At 40.9% G+C, this 13539-nt stretch overlaps 2 protein-coding genes across 3 annotated transcripts in view; both read right to left on the reverse strand.

Annotated features, from left to right (window-relative positions):
* Positions 1 to 598: 598 nt before the first annotated feature.
* LOC106528702 (zinc fingers and homeoboxes protein 1) lies at positions 599 to 1775 on the reverse strand. Its single transcript, XM_014023940.1, has 2 exons — positions 1628 to 1775; positions 599 to 1496 (listed from the first exon to the last, which is right to left on the reverse strand). Exon 2 carries the CDS (start codon positions 1479 to 1481, stop codon positions 1071 to 1073), a length of 411 nt encoding a protein of 136 aa, XP_013879394.1. The 5' UTR covers positions 1482 to 1496; positions 1628 to 1775; the 3' UTR covers positions 599 to 1070.
* Positions 1776 to 3389: 1614 nt separating this feature from the next.
* Positions 3390 to 13539, reverse strand: part of LOC106528701 (zinc fingers and homeoboxes protein 1) — a 12329-nt gene continuing 2179 nt past the window's right edge. The window contains exons 2-8 of one of the 2 annotated variants that reach the window (XM_014023939.1): positions 12692 to 13164; positions 11949 to 12575; positions 11559 to 11685; positions 7467 to 8687; positions 6669 to 6797; positions 6108 to 6537; positions 3390 to 4358 (exon numbers count right to left, since the gene is read on the reverse strand). In XM_014023939.1, the coding sequence (XP_013879393.1) occupies positions 6112 to 6537; positions 6669 to 6797; positions 7467 to 8687; positions 11559 to 11685; positions 11949 to 12575; positions 12692 to 13056 (2895 nt within the window). In that variant the 5' untranslated portion in view covers positions 13057 to 13164 and the 3' untranslated portion in view covers positions 3390 to 4358; positions 6108 to 6111. Of the gene's footprint in view, positions 4359 to 6103; positions 6538 to 6668; positions 6798 to 7466; positions 8688 to 11558; positions 11686 to 11948; positions 12576 to 12691; positions 13165 to 13539 lie in introns of both variants that reach the window. The other variant, XM_014023938.1, reaches the window with a different exon arrangement.

The raw sequence follows: 13539 nt of genomic DNA on the forward strand, positions 1-13539 counted from the left end.
GAACCTTATTCCTCCGAACTTTACCGGTAATTTCTAAAGGTTTGCTTTTTATGTTTTAATTCCAGACCTCTCTTTTCCGAGAGTTTATTATTATTATTATTATTATTATTATTATGTACTGGTGAACTTGCCAACCTTTTTCTTAAAAATAAACGTGATGTTGAATTCACTTTTTTGACCACAGTTTTGGGTGTACTGTTTTGTTTTTGTTTTTACTGATGGGGGGTGGGGGATGCGGCTTATAGTCCGAAAAATACGGTGCAACAATTTTGCAAATTGCTGTAAATAAAATAGCTTAAACAGCTGAAATTAGCAGAAAATTTGCAAAAAAAATATAAGTAGCTGAAAAAGGTGAATCTAGCCCAAAGAGGCAGAAAGAGCTTAATTTAATTTGCTGAAATAAGCAGCAAGAAGCTGAAACTTAGTTAAAACAATCTAAAATTAGCTGAAATAGCTAAAATACAGCTTAAATTGCAGAAAACAGCTGGAAGAAGCATAAAAAACCTAAATTAGAAAAAAGAAGCTGATGGAAGTACAAACAAGTTTAAATGAGCAGAAAAACCATAAAAAAGAAGCTAAAGGAAGCTGAAATTAGCTAATTAGTAAAAAAGCAGAACAGGTGAAAAGTTTATAAATATTTTAAAGGGTTTCATAGATTTTAAATGGAACTTTATTCATTTTCAAATAAAAAGAAATGGACGAAAAGCTTAAATATCTCAAAATGTATTTGCTGAAATATCAGGAGTCGTAGCTGAAATGTCCTGAAGGGTCCAAATGTTTTGATGTCGAATATTTTGAAATAGAACAAAAATGGCAGAATGAGATAGGTGCCAAAAACTGTGGGAAAAAATATGGATGATCTCAATTGTGTTGATAAAAAAATCACAAAAAAAAAACAACTGTCAATTCTCGGCTGCAGTGTTGTTGGACTCTGTGATAAAATGATCACTGTGTGGACTCATTTTGAAAGTTTTTAAAAATCACGGCCTGTTTTTAAATTCTTGCCTAAACACATTATTCTTTCGTTCACCTCGGCTCATTTTACTCGCTGCAGAAACTCACCTGCCTGTTCATGTCTGCTCCTCAGCCTGAGGCTGTGATTGGCTGCCACGTTCAGATTCCTCCTGGATCRCTTCATCCTCCTCCTCTTCTTCATCCTCCTCCTCCTCCTCATCAGGCTCCTCCTTCTTTTCGTGGCCAACACAGTCGTTATCTGAGGCCTCTCCTTGTTCTCTCACCTCCATTTCTCCTTCGCTGTCTGCACACTCTGCTGTCGCCACTTCTTCCTCCTCTTCCTCGTCGTCTCCCTCCCCTTCCTCTGCCTCATCACTAAAGGGCTCCTTGCCCTCCTCCACCTTTCTGGTGGTCTCTGAGAACCAGTCTCTCACCTGCTCGTAACTCATGTTGGACTTTGCCACCAGATCGTCCAGGTCTTTCTCGCTCAGGGCTCTGTGCTTGAGGTAGTATTCCTTAAGAAACATCTTACCAGACTTCACCTGGGAGAGAACGGCAGCGTGGAGATATTTAAAATGTGTTCAACAACCAGCCTGCCAACAGCAGTATCACAATAAAACTAAATCTGACATTTCTAAGCTGGGGTTAGCTCGAGTTATCTGAACACACAGACCTTGATGACGCCGACGCCCCCTTGTGGAGAACGTTTGCAGGGCACAGAACGGCGTATCCTCCTGGACCAACCGTGGCAACGCTTCCTGGACTTCTTGCTCTTTGCTCCACAGTTCAGCGCCTCATCCACCTTAAAGTCACCAAGTGTTTTAAAGAAACCTTGAGTCAGAGTGCCTTGAAGAAGTACAAATACGATGATTTAACCGGTTTGGGTGTTGATTAGGGGTGTAAGAAAATATCAATACACTGAAATATATGGATATTTCATTTCCAGTTAATGTATTGATTCTATAAAGCCATGTATTGAGTTTTAATTAGGATTTAAAATGTAAACTTTCAAGTTCATTTTTATGTTGTAGTTCAGCCTCCGACCACTAGTTGGCAGCAGTGAGCCAGCCAGCCAGCCATTTGGCTCCTCCACTCCTGAGGAGTGTTGGGAGACCATATTTTTGTAGTAAATTAATATTAAAATCTAAAACCTGCCACAAAACGTATAAATATTTAATGGCAAATTTAGTCTAATGATTGAAACGTGGATGAAATATGAAAAAAATAAAATCTGTATAAAAAAATTGAGTAATATTTTTATAAATTTTGGACAAAAAGTGGCAATTTCTTTGCTTCCAGTATTGCAATATATTGCGATGTATCATATAATGACCCCTGTGACATGATATGCATCGTATCACCAAATTCTTGCCACTACACAGCCCAAGTACCTGGTGAGTTARACTCTAAATGTTGTGTGTCCCGTCGTTATTTAATCATGCAGTTCTTTGCTTTTACTGAATGAAAGCCTACGGTGAATGGTGTTAGCATCAGCGCTAACTAATGTTAGCCTGGTTGTTTAGCATGTTATTTGCAGCTAATCTTAACTTTAAAGAAATATTTTGCCTATGGTGAGTAGCCGCATGCTGGCATAACTATATAAATGTCTTAATTTAACTGTCTCAATTCTGAGTACGCTCAGAATAATAAACAACCCTCTTCTCAAATACGTGCTAAAATATGTTGTTTACATCATGGTGGGATTAAAAAACGAGCTTAGGGGCTACAAAAGTGTTGGGTTTGTCTAAATAAAAAATATGCTTAAAAAGTTATTAGAGGCAGTTTATTTTTGTTTATCATTTATTTAAAAAGAGTGCATCTGTATGAAACCCTCCAGTTCATCTCTAAAAGTTACTAGCAAACTAGCAGCCAGTGAATTTTTTGCTTAGAATAAGGAGGAGAATCCGTCTATTCAGAATATTTTATAAAATTATTACAATTCTGAGGGGCTTATGAATATTTTACTTCCAGAACGGTTGACCTTTATGATGTTGCATGTGTGCGTCTTCGGGGAAAGACGAGGTAGCTGATGTCAGTAGTAGCTACTAGCTAACATCGGGACATAGCATCATCAGTCCGTGAGCAGTGGCAGCTGAGCCACTGATAAAGAATTGTCCTYGCCGCTTTTTAAAACATCCTTACAGTATATAAACCTCTGATATGTGGCCATCTACGYCWAATTTTGATGAAAAATGCTTTGATAAACAGCGATGGTGTATCCTCGTAATAATAAACAACACCAACCGGAAAAAGAGAACAGTGCTTCTGCTACGAATTATGGGTAGTGGCGCGAAATCAGGATTACTGTGGATTAAATAAAAATAAAAATCCCTTAAATCGGTCCTTTAAATAGCTTATCTAATAAAATGTATTTTTATTTCTTGTTTTTTAAAATGAGCTTTAGAAATATTTTCGTTTTCTATAACCAAATTAGCTTGTTCAGGTTTCTGAATTTCTTTCGTTTACAACTTAAAAATTAAAACCCAAAATCAGAGTTTTTGGTGAATTTGTGACAGCATCACTTAGTATTAATTACACAGTAATGTTTGCTTCCATTATGCTAATTTCTGTAAATTTCTTTCCCTGTTTCTGATTTTGTTCTGCTGAGATCCCGTCACGCTTTGCTTCAGATATTTGATTTCATTGAAACGGAATGGACCCAAACACCTGCAAACATCAGAAACACAACCATTTTTAAGAGATTTCCTGACAGTATCTTGACAGAATAATGGATTTGATTTGCATTATAATCAATCTTGTAGCAAATAACTCGAAAAAAATATACAAAAATTTAAAACACTGATGTTGAAATCAACTCCAGACTTTTTCTCTTTCTTTCATTAAAACAAACTCATAAACTGAATGGCACTAATTTGCACTGCTTGACAGAAAAGTGAGGATTTAAAAAAAATGTTTTTCATAATGGGTTTGAGATATTTTCTTAAAAAAAATTCTTAGTTCTTGAATGGAAAACAAAGACAATCATGCAAGGTCCCAACTCTTTTTGTTTTCCTTTACAAATTGTTTTTGTGAGTTTAAAAAGAAATCTTAGGGCCGAAATAAAAGCCCAGCCATTTTCAGAAAAAGAGGACAGAAAGCTTGGAGCAGTGCAGGAACTTACACTCGTCGTCGTGTTTAGTGAAAGGCCTAGTTTTCTCCAGTTTGCTTGGTCCCCACTGTTCATCAGTCAGGACAAACTAAATCCAGACCGGGTGTCTTGAAACTCCTCCTCAGTGGTTTTCAGCTGCATCGTGACCCCAACTTGTTGTTTTTTTTAAAGGCACAGACTCTTAACGTCATCAGAGCTATCTGCCACCGTTGCTGGGTCCCGACCCGCCAGCTGAGAAACACTGATGGGTATCATCTTCTGCGTCAGCTCCACGGTGAGGGAAGCAACAGGAAATCTGTGGGATGAAGAAACAAAAATAAAGCAGAGAATTTGCATTTTCTCAGAAGAATGTACCGAATTTTTCGGACTATAAGCCGCGACTTTTTTCCTGAACTTTGAACCATGCGGTTTTTATAGACCGGTGCGGCTTATACATGGATTTTTTTTCTTCAGCCACCAGGGGGCTCTTATGCTCCATTTGCTTCAAYCACTCGCTTCGAAAAAAGAAAGAAAAAAAAAGAAGAAAAAAAGCGATCCTTCCAGAGCCGTCTGTTGACCAGGAAGCAGCGATTTAAAGATAGTCAATGGCCAAAAACTCATAAAAGGGGATAAAACAGACATTTTTCACGGTGGAATCTGACTGATAAAAACTNCTCTGGAGCTTAATCCAGGACCAGTTCGTGGATAAACGTAGAGTGAAGAGCCGCTGACTTTTTTTTTCCTCATTGCACTCCCCGAGGAAGGAATCCCATGCAGTGACATTTGCTGGAGCGGGAGGGCTTTCCCACCACAGCTTCAGAGCCAGCATTACCCCGGGAGGACAACAGATACCGCTATGTGACGCAGCTTTTCTCAGCTTGTTTAACTCCGAAACTGAAGAGGACTTCGATGTTTTCAGTGCGCCGGAGGACGATGAATGAGACTTTTTGTTGGACCAGAAACTGTTAAAGAAAACTACCAAAATAAGGTCAGTTAAATGAACCTTATTCCTCCGAACTTTACCGGTAATTTCTAAAGGTTTGCTTTTTATGTTTTAATTCCAGACCTCTCTTTTCCGAGAGTTTATTATTATTATTATTATTATTATTATTATGTACTGGTGAACTTGCCAACCTTTTTCTTAAAAATAAACGTGATGTTGAATTCACTTTTTTGACCACAGTTTTGGGTGTACTGTTTTGTTTTTGTTTTTACTGATGGGGGGTGGGGGATGCGGCTTATAGTCCGAAAAATACGGTGCAACAATTTTGCAAATTGCTGTAAATAAAATAGCTTAAACAGCTGAAATTAGCAGAAAATTTGCAAAAAAAATATAAGTAGCTGAAAAAGGTGAATCTAGCCCAAAGAGGCAGAAAGAGCTTAATTTAATTTGCTGAAATAAGCAGCAAGAAGCTGAAACTTAGTTAAAACAATCTAAAATTAGCTGAAATAGCTAAAATACAGCTTAAATTGCAGAAAACAGCTGGAAGAAGCATAAAAAACCTAAATTAGAAAAAAGAAGCTGATGGAAGTACAAACAAGTTTAAATGAGCAGAAAAACCATAAAAAAGAAGCTAAAGGAAGCTGAAATTAGCTAATTAGTAAAAAAGCAGAACAGGTGAAAAGTTTATAAATATTTTAAAGGGTTTCATAGATTTTAAATGGAACTTTATTCATTTTCAAATAAAAAGAAATGGACGAAAAGCTTAAATATCTCAAAATGTATTTGCTGAAATATCAGGAGTCGTAGCTGAAATGTCCTGAAGGGTCCAAATGTTTTGATGTCGAATATTTTGAAATAGAACAAAAATGGCAGAATGAGATAGGTGCCAAAAACTGTGGGAAAAAATATGGATGATCTCAATTGTGTTGATAAAAAAATCACAAAAAAAAAACAACTGTCAATTCTCGGCTGCAGTGTTGTTGGACTCTGTGATAAAATGATCACTGTGTGGACTCATTTTGAAAGTTTTTAAAAATCACGGCCTGTTTTTAAATTCTTGCCTAAACACATTATTCTTTCGTTCACCTCGGCTCATTTTACTCGCTGCAGAAACTCACCTGCCTGTTCATGTCTGCTCCTCAGCCTGAGGCTGTGATTGGCTGCCACGTTCAGATTCCTCCTGGATCRCTTCATCCTCCTCCTCTTCTTCATCCTCCTCCTCCTCCTCATCAGGCTCCTCCTTCTTTTCGTGGCCAACACAGTCGTTATCTGAGGCCTCTCCTTGTTCTCTCACCTCCATTTCTCCTTCGCTGTCTGCACACTCTGCTGTCGCCACTTCTTCCTCCTCTTCCTCGTCGTCTCCCTCCCCTTCCTCTGCCTCATCACTAAAGGGCTCCTTGCCCTCCTCCACCTTTCTGGTGGTCTCTGAGAACCAGTCTCTCACCTGCTCGTAACTCATGTTGGACTTTGCCACCAGATCGTCCAGGTCTTTCTCGCTCAGGGCTCTGTGCTTGAGGTAGTATTCCTTAAGAAACATCTTACCAGACTTCACCTGGGAGAGAACGGCAGCGTGGAGATATTTAAAACGTGTTCAACAACCAGCTTGCCAACAGCAGTATCACAATAAAACTAAATCTGACATTTCTAAGCTGGGGTTAGCTCGAGTTATCTGAACACACAGACCTTGATGACGCCGACGCCCCCTTGTGGAGAACGTTTGCAGGGCACAGAACGGCGTATCCTCCTGGACCAACCGTGGCAACGCTTCCTGGACTTCTTGCTCTTTGCTCCACAGTTCAGCGCCTCATCCACCTTAAAGTCACCAAGTGTTTTAAAGAAACCTTGAGTCAGAGTGCCTTGAAGAAGTACAAATACGATGATTTAACCGGTTTGGGTGTTGATTAGGGGTGTAAGAAAATATCAATACACTGAAATATATGGATATTTCATTTCCAGTTAATGTATTGATTCTATAAAGCCATGTATTGAGTTTTAATTAGGATTTAAAATGTAAACTTTCAAGTTCATTTTTATGTTGTAGTTCAGCCTCCGACCACTAGTTGGCAGCAGTGAGCCAGCCAGCCAGCCATTTGGCTCCTCCACTCCTGAGGAGTGTTGGGAGACCATATTTTTGTAGTAAATTAATATTAAAATCTAAAACCTGCCACAAAACGTATAAATATTTAATGGCAAATTTAGTCTAATGATTGAAACGTGGATGAAATATGAAAAAAATAAAATCTGTATAAAAAAATTGAGTAATATTTTTATAAATTTTGGACAAAAAGTGGCAATTTCTTTGCTTCCAGTATTGCAATATATTGCGATGTATCATATAATGACCCCTGTGACATGATATGCATCGTATCACCAAATTCTTGCCAGTACACAGCCCTAGTATTGATACTGCGGAACTAAACAAGTATGCTTTACGTACATCTAGAAACTCCAGATAAATTGAGATAAACTGAATTCATGCACCTTTCCACTCTGGTAGAGGTAGTACCACTTCAGGTTGCTRTTCTTGCAGGAGTAGCGCGTGTCTCCAAACCAGTTGACGATGTACGCCCTGGGCAGGCCGCTCTCCTCTGCCATCTCGTCGTACTCCTCGGACGTTGGCCACTGGCTGCGAACAAAGGCCTTCTTCAGGATGTGGAGCTGCTCTGGAGTCTTCTTCACGATCTTCCTGGTAACAGGGGGAGTGTTCTGTTCCTGGTCTAAAGGCGTGGACACCTTGTCCGAGTCACCCTCAGCGTCGCTGTCTCTCGACTGCGCTGCCAGAAAAGCTTTCCGCCTCTCTGAGAACCAAGCGTCCACTTCCCGTCGCGTCAGCTTGGTCTCTGCTCGCAGCCGGCTCAGCTCCTCGTCCGAAGGCTGGTCCGATTTCTGAAAGCTGGCGTCGAGAATGTGGAGCTGCTCCCGAGTCTTTTCCTTGAACTTCTGCGGAGTGAAGTCGGGGAAGGCGTGGCGGAATTTGACACGTGGGTCGCTCGTCGGCCCCGATGAGCTCGGGGCGTTGGCGGACGTCGGGGAGGAGTCGCTGGCGTCGTCGCTGGAGTCGATAACGATGGTGGCGGCAGCGGTGTTTGTGGGCGTTTCGCTGCTGAGGTTTTCGTTGAGGAAGGCGCTGCTGCTCTTTCCTCCTCGGCCTCCTCCGGACGCAGCCACTCTGCTGGACGAAGTTTCACTCAGAAGCAGGTGGTGATCCTTTGAGTTCCTCTGGTTGTAGCGCGTGTCACTGAACCACTTCTTTATTGCTCGTTTGGAGAGTTTGGTGACCTGCATGAGGCGCGATATCTCCTCTTCAGTGGCAAACTGCCTCTTGCTGTAACTCGCTTTCAGCTCTGCCAGCTGCTCTTTGGACTTCTTTGGTTTTGCCGTTGCTGCGTCCAAACTGAGGGACAAACTGGCTGAGGAGCTGGACATCTCGGCGTTCGATTCAGGCGCTGAAGGTTCGGCAGCTTTGGGCTGGTTACTTGGTACCCCTGCCACTGCCAGGGTGATGGGAGAGGCCACCGGCACGGTGCTGCCGTTGCCAGCCACCTGAGTGAGGACGAGACCCGGCTGCCCGACGATCTGACACGTCTGAAAGATGGACTGCAGGCCGTTTGCAGCTGCGCCGATGTTGGCGGGGATGACGGTGATGGTTTGAGGGACACTTTGGACTGTGCCGTTAAACTTCTTCCTCCTCGCCTCCTCTACCTGCAGGGAAGAGAAGCTAAAGGTTTAAATAAACGCATAAATTTGCTGGTTTGCTGTCTTTAGAAAAGAAGTGCAAACAGCTTCAAATGACGAACATTTTTTTTTAAAGTCCTGTAATTTATTTATCATATCTCTGGTTTTACTGGGACTATCAACACAATTAAAAAACTGATGTTTAGCCTGAAGTCTGTACTTTTGATACAAGTTGGAACAGATTTTTATGGAGAGCAAAGCTTTTCCACTAGAGTGATTTAAATTGGTCATGTGACTAGAACAGCCGGTTCGGATGTTATCAGTCCATTAAATGGACATTATTAGCGGTTATCAGTCCCATAGAATGGCTTCAGACTGTCCCGACAGTCCAGTCTAGTGGGTTACCAGTGCCATATACATTGGAATGCAACAATCTGTCCAATCTACTTTATCGTAGCCCATGTCATTTTCTCTAAAATTAACCTCAGTGGCTTTATGCCTCAAATTAACCATCTGACAGTCTGAAGCCATTCTATGGGACGGGGAACCCACTAGGTGGCAGAGTCGGGACAGTCTGAAGTCAGTCTGGAGCCATTCTATGGGGCTGATAACGGCTAATAACGTCCATTTAATGATAACATCCGAAGCGGGTGGACTAAAATAGGAGGGCCTCCAGGGGATTAATCATCACATTAATCATCGTCAGCTAAATATCGCAATTAATCGTGATCAGTTTTTTTTGCCAATAACGCCCAACCCTAGTTGCAAATAGACATAATCAGATTTATTCTTCTTCTGCTATCTTTCATTTTATTTTGATCTGTGTATTTTCTTGGTTTATTTTTTGTTATTGTATATAGTTATTTTTTAATGAAATTAATACATATTTTTTAATTGAAAATAATAATAATAATAATAAAAATAATAAAAAACAAATACAAAGCATGCCACATCTGTACACAGAAAGAGTGAAGGTGACTGTTAGAAGCCTGGGAAGCAAAGAAACTGATTTTTTAAAATCAAAATCAAAACAAAAGAAAGTTAGAAGGACCTCTGATTGGCTGATCTTATAGGTGGTACCGCTGGTTTGAACTTTGACTTTTAAACTGTGTGCTATTAAAGTATAAACAACAAGACAGTGTAGAGAGTCTACTGGTGATTTTCCAATAGTCAATAAAACTTGACTGATGAGTTGGAAGGTGAAATGTCTGACCGTATGTTTTCTTAAATGTATTGACTGCTGGTTAAACTGGTTATAGTCATACTGGTGAGAGAAGGTTCAAACTTAACTTACTGATGGGTCAAACATGCACAGGTTCTATATTTTCAAAAGGCCTCAAATGAGAACAGTTTGAGAGCTGCAGTAAACTGAAGTAATTAAATGGAGATACAAAATGGCCAACAGCTATAACAAGTTATCGCCAATTTAATTTCCAGAAGCTGGGCACAGTGGAAGCAAAACAATAAAGATGAGGCACCAGCAAGTTCCCATAATCAACAGTTGTGAGTTAATGAAACACTTTGTAATAACATTTACAACCCAACCCATAACCCACAACCACACTGAAAATCAGTGTTTGTCACTTTTCACTTTCCCTTTTATTTGTCAGGATTTCCAGTAATTGTTTATCACCTCTGTGGGCATTGTTGTTTTATGAGTTTCAAAATATATGAAAATTTTAATTAAAATCAAGAAACTAATGAACTGAGTGGCAGACAACAAATCAAGCAGGCCTGGATCTGTAAGGTGCATCACTCATTCTGAGCTGAGGACTTCCCAGGAACCTAAGCAGCAGCAGAAAAGTTTGAAAGTCTGCATCCAGTTTGAGATTAAAACACATGCTGAAACTCATGTTATTACACAAACCTGATAAAATAGCATTATTAAAAGTTTATTTTTATTTTATAAAAAGGTTTATATTATTTAATAAGTTAAAGGATACTGTACAAGTAAGAAACTGWGTCATGTTTCCTCCATCTATGACTAATACCATTGCTTTTTCTTCTAAACTTTTGATGAATTTATCTTTCAAATGAAAGCTCTTTGCGTGTCTCTTGGCCTGTTATCAGTGTGCATTGCCAATGCAATGCACACTGTTGTGATTCGTTTCCCATCCAAGTCATCTCAACTTTGCCACGCTTCTCCTCCTGCATACTTTGTCCTAGAGCTGCCATTGTAATTTATATCTGTAAAGCTCCTGTGCCAAATGATGGCTATGCCTTTTGGTGCCTGTAAAACTTATAGTTTATGAAATATTAATGTTTAATGAATTATAATGGCAGTCAATGGAGCCTTTTATTGGTCCAATACTGCCCCATGCTATACTCACCTTGGTACTGCACCATAGTTTAATATTTCAACTCAGTAGTTCAGTGTTTACTGTACTAATATGATTGTATTTTGATGTTTTACAATAATATTGTCTTAATACTGCTCTATTTTTGTAATATTATGAAGTTTAGTGTCAATAATTGTATTGGCAAGGTAAACTCTTTCTGCATACATACAATCCAAGCCCTGGGATTGTCCTCTACCACAGCTCCTACAGTCTCATGGTGAACACAGTGGGATTTCRYTCAGGAGATCAGGGTTCAATCCCAGCTATAAACAAACTGTTTCAGTAAAACTACATAATTTCAGTTTGTTATATTGTCACACAATTACCCTCATTACAAACACCTGCTGACTTGGCAGGTGTTTGACTGATAATAATTAGAAAACACATTTGAACTTGGTCACACTTCATTCTGCAAGTCCAATGCTGCAGGCAATGACATGCTACAAGGCAATGCACATTTGTTTTTACATCGTAAAAACCCATGTCTAGTTTTTTTTTCAGTCTTAAGCGTGAAAGATCCATCACAGTATCACAGTATCACAAATCTCGTGGTACCAACCTCCTCTGGTGTCCAGCTGACTCCGTGTTTGAGCCTCTGAGCAGAAAACCAGACCTTGATTTGCTCCTCGCTGAACTTCGTCTGCGACGACAAACCCACGATCTCTGACACTGATGGATACGGAAACCTGCAAATAAAAAAAGGCTTCATTTAAAGTCCTGACCTATAGTGTTAGCTGCAAGGACCTTAATGTTTAGTTGTTTGTAATAAGTTCTATGATCCCAAATAAAAAAAAAAGAAAGTAATTCACTGTATAACTCTTCAGGAATAGTTTTTGGGCTAAAAGCTCAAATGTATTAATAAAACATTAAATAAAACTAAAACATAAAGAATAGATGTTCATAGATGAATAAAGTTAAAACATTTAAAATACGTGAAGGGTGCAATGACCTGTTGTAAGCGCTGATGAGCAGGACGTTGCTGTCCATGGCAGTGTTGTAGGTGGGGATGCTGCTGATGGGGATCAGGAGCTGAGTCTGAGTGTTCTGTTGGGTCTGCAGGGCCGACAGAACCTGGGCCAGTGTCCCGGGGGGCAGCACGGAGCCGCCCCCGCCCGAGCCGCTTTTAATCTGCATCACGTTGGAGCTGTTCACCACGATGCTTTGAGGCACGGCCTGGACCTGCACCGGCGCGGAGACGGGGATGAGGCGAGGGGCGGAGCTAGCGGAGGCCATCGGGGCGGGCGACAGCCTGGGAGGCTCCTCGTCGTCGTCCTCGTCGTCCTCGTCACTTTCCACTTTGATCACGTCGTCGTCCACGGTCATTTTGTGTGCCGCGGAGAATTTCTTGGGCTCCGACCTGCTCTTGATCTTCATGATGGGGGTTTTGCTGAGGGGGATGGCTTTGCGGGACGTCTCCTCCGCTTCGTCGTCCTCCTCTTTGACAAAGCTGCCATCGAAAGTGAGATCGTTGACCGTCTGCTGGAAGACGGTCTCGTTGTTTCGCTTTACCATTGTCCGTGTGAAGTTGTCCTCACCTGGGTGCAGCCGAGCATTGTGGGCTTGAAGCGTGTCGTAGCTAAACGCAAAAAAAATCATGGGCAAACAACAAATTACAAACATACAATAAACAGATACATATGTATTTCAACTTGACTTCATGGCGGAGACAAAAAGACAATGAGATCGTTCTACCTTTTGGTGTGGTAGTCACACTCCACGCAGACATAGGAGGTGTTAGTGACGACATCGGGATGCTCCGTGTCCACGTGCACGGTGAACAGGTTGAGCTCCGACGTCTGGAAGCTGCAGTATTTGCACTCGTAGCCCCCTTCTGCCATGTTTAGGTCCTGGTAGGGGTCTTGCAGCAGCTCCTGTCTGTTGTCAGAGTCCTCGCCTCGCTCCTCCAACGAAGCAGGACCGTCCGAGGAAACCGCCAACAATCCATTACTGTCCTCGGGATCTGACGTGTCCATAGCGTCCTCCATCTCCTGATCCGACTCCATGGTTTCTTGAGGCGGGACCATGCAGGGAGTGGTGGACTTCCTCCTGCTTGCCATCTTGAGTTTTACTGAGCTTGGCTAGGTGTAGAAGCTAATTCAAACTGCCCTGTTGCAAATCCATAAAGGAGGATGCCGTCCTTGAAAGTCTTTCGATAACCTTAAATCCTGAAGGGGAAGAAAGCAGCAATTGTATGTCTGTTAGCATTGATTTATAGTCCTACAACTTCTTTTCCTGCTAAATTAGTATCCTAGCATCCTCGTAGACACAACTAACAATTAGTATATACACTCCTGATCAAAATCTTAAGACCAGTCAAAAAAGTGCAAGAATTTGCATTTTGCACTATTGGATCTTAAGAAGGTTCTAAGTAGAGCTTCACAATGTTAAAAGAAGAAATCAGTGCAAGAGACAAGAACTTTTGAGCAGGGAATTTTCTGAAAACTGCATTTACACTCAAACATGAGTTTTTCACACACACAAAAAACGATTTTTTTCAGCTGATCAAAAGTTTAAGACCATAGTCTTTAAAAGCCAAAAGC

The sequence above is a fragment of the Austrofundulus limnaeus genome, unplaced genomic scaffold (assembly GCF_001266775.1).
Source record: "Austrofundulus limnaeus strain Quisiro unplaced genomic scaffold, Austrofundulus_limnaeus-1.0 Scaffold397, whole genome shotgun sequence".
In the NCBI taxonomy this organism is placed as follows: domain Eukaryota; kingdom Metazoa; phylum Chordata; class Actinopteri; order Cyprinodontiformes; family Rivulidae; genus Austrofundulus; species Austrofundulus limnaeus.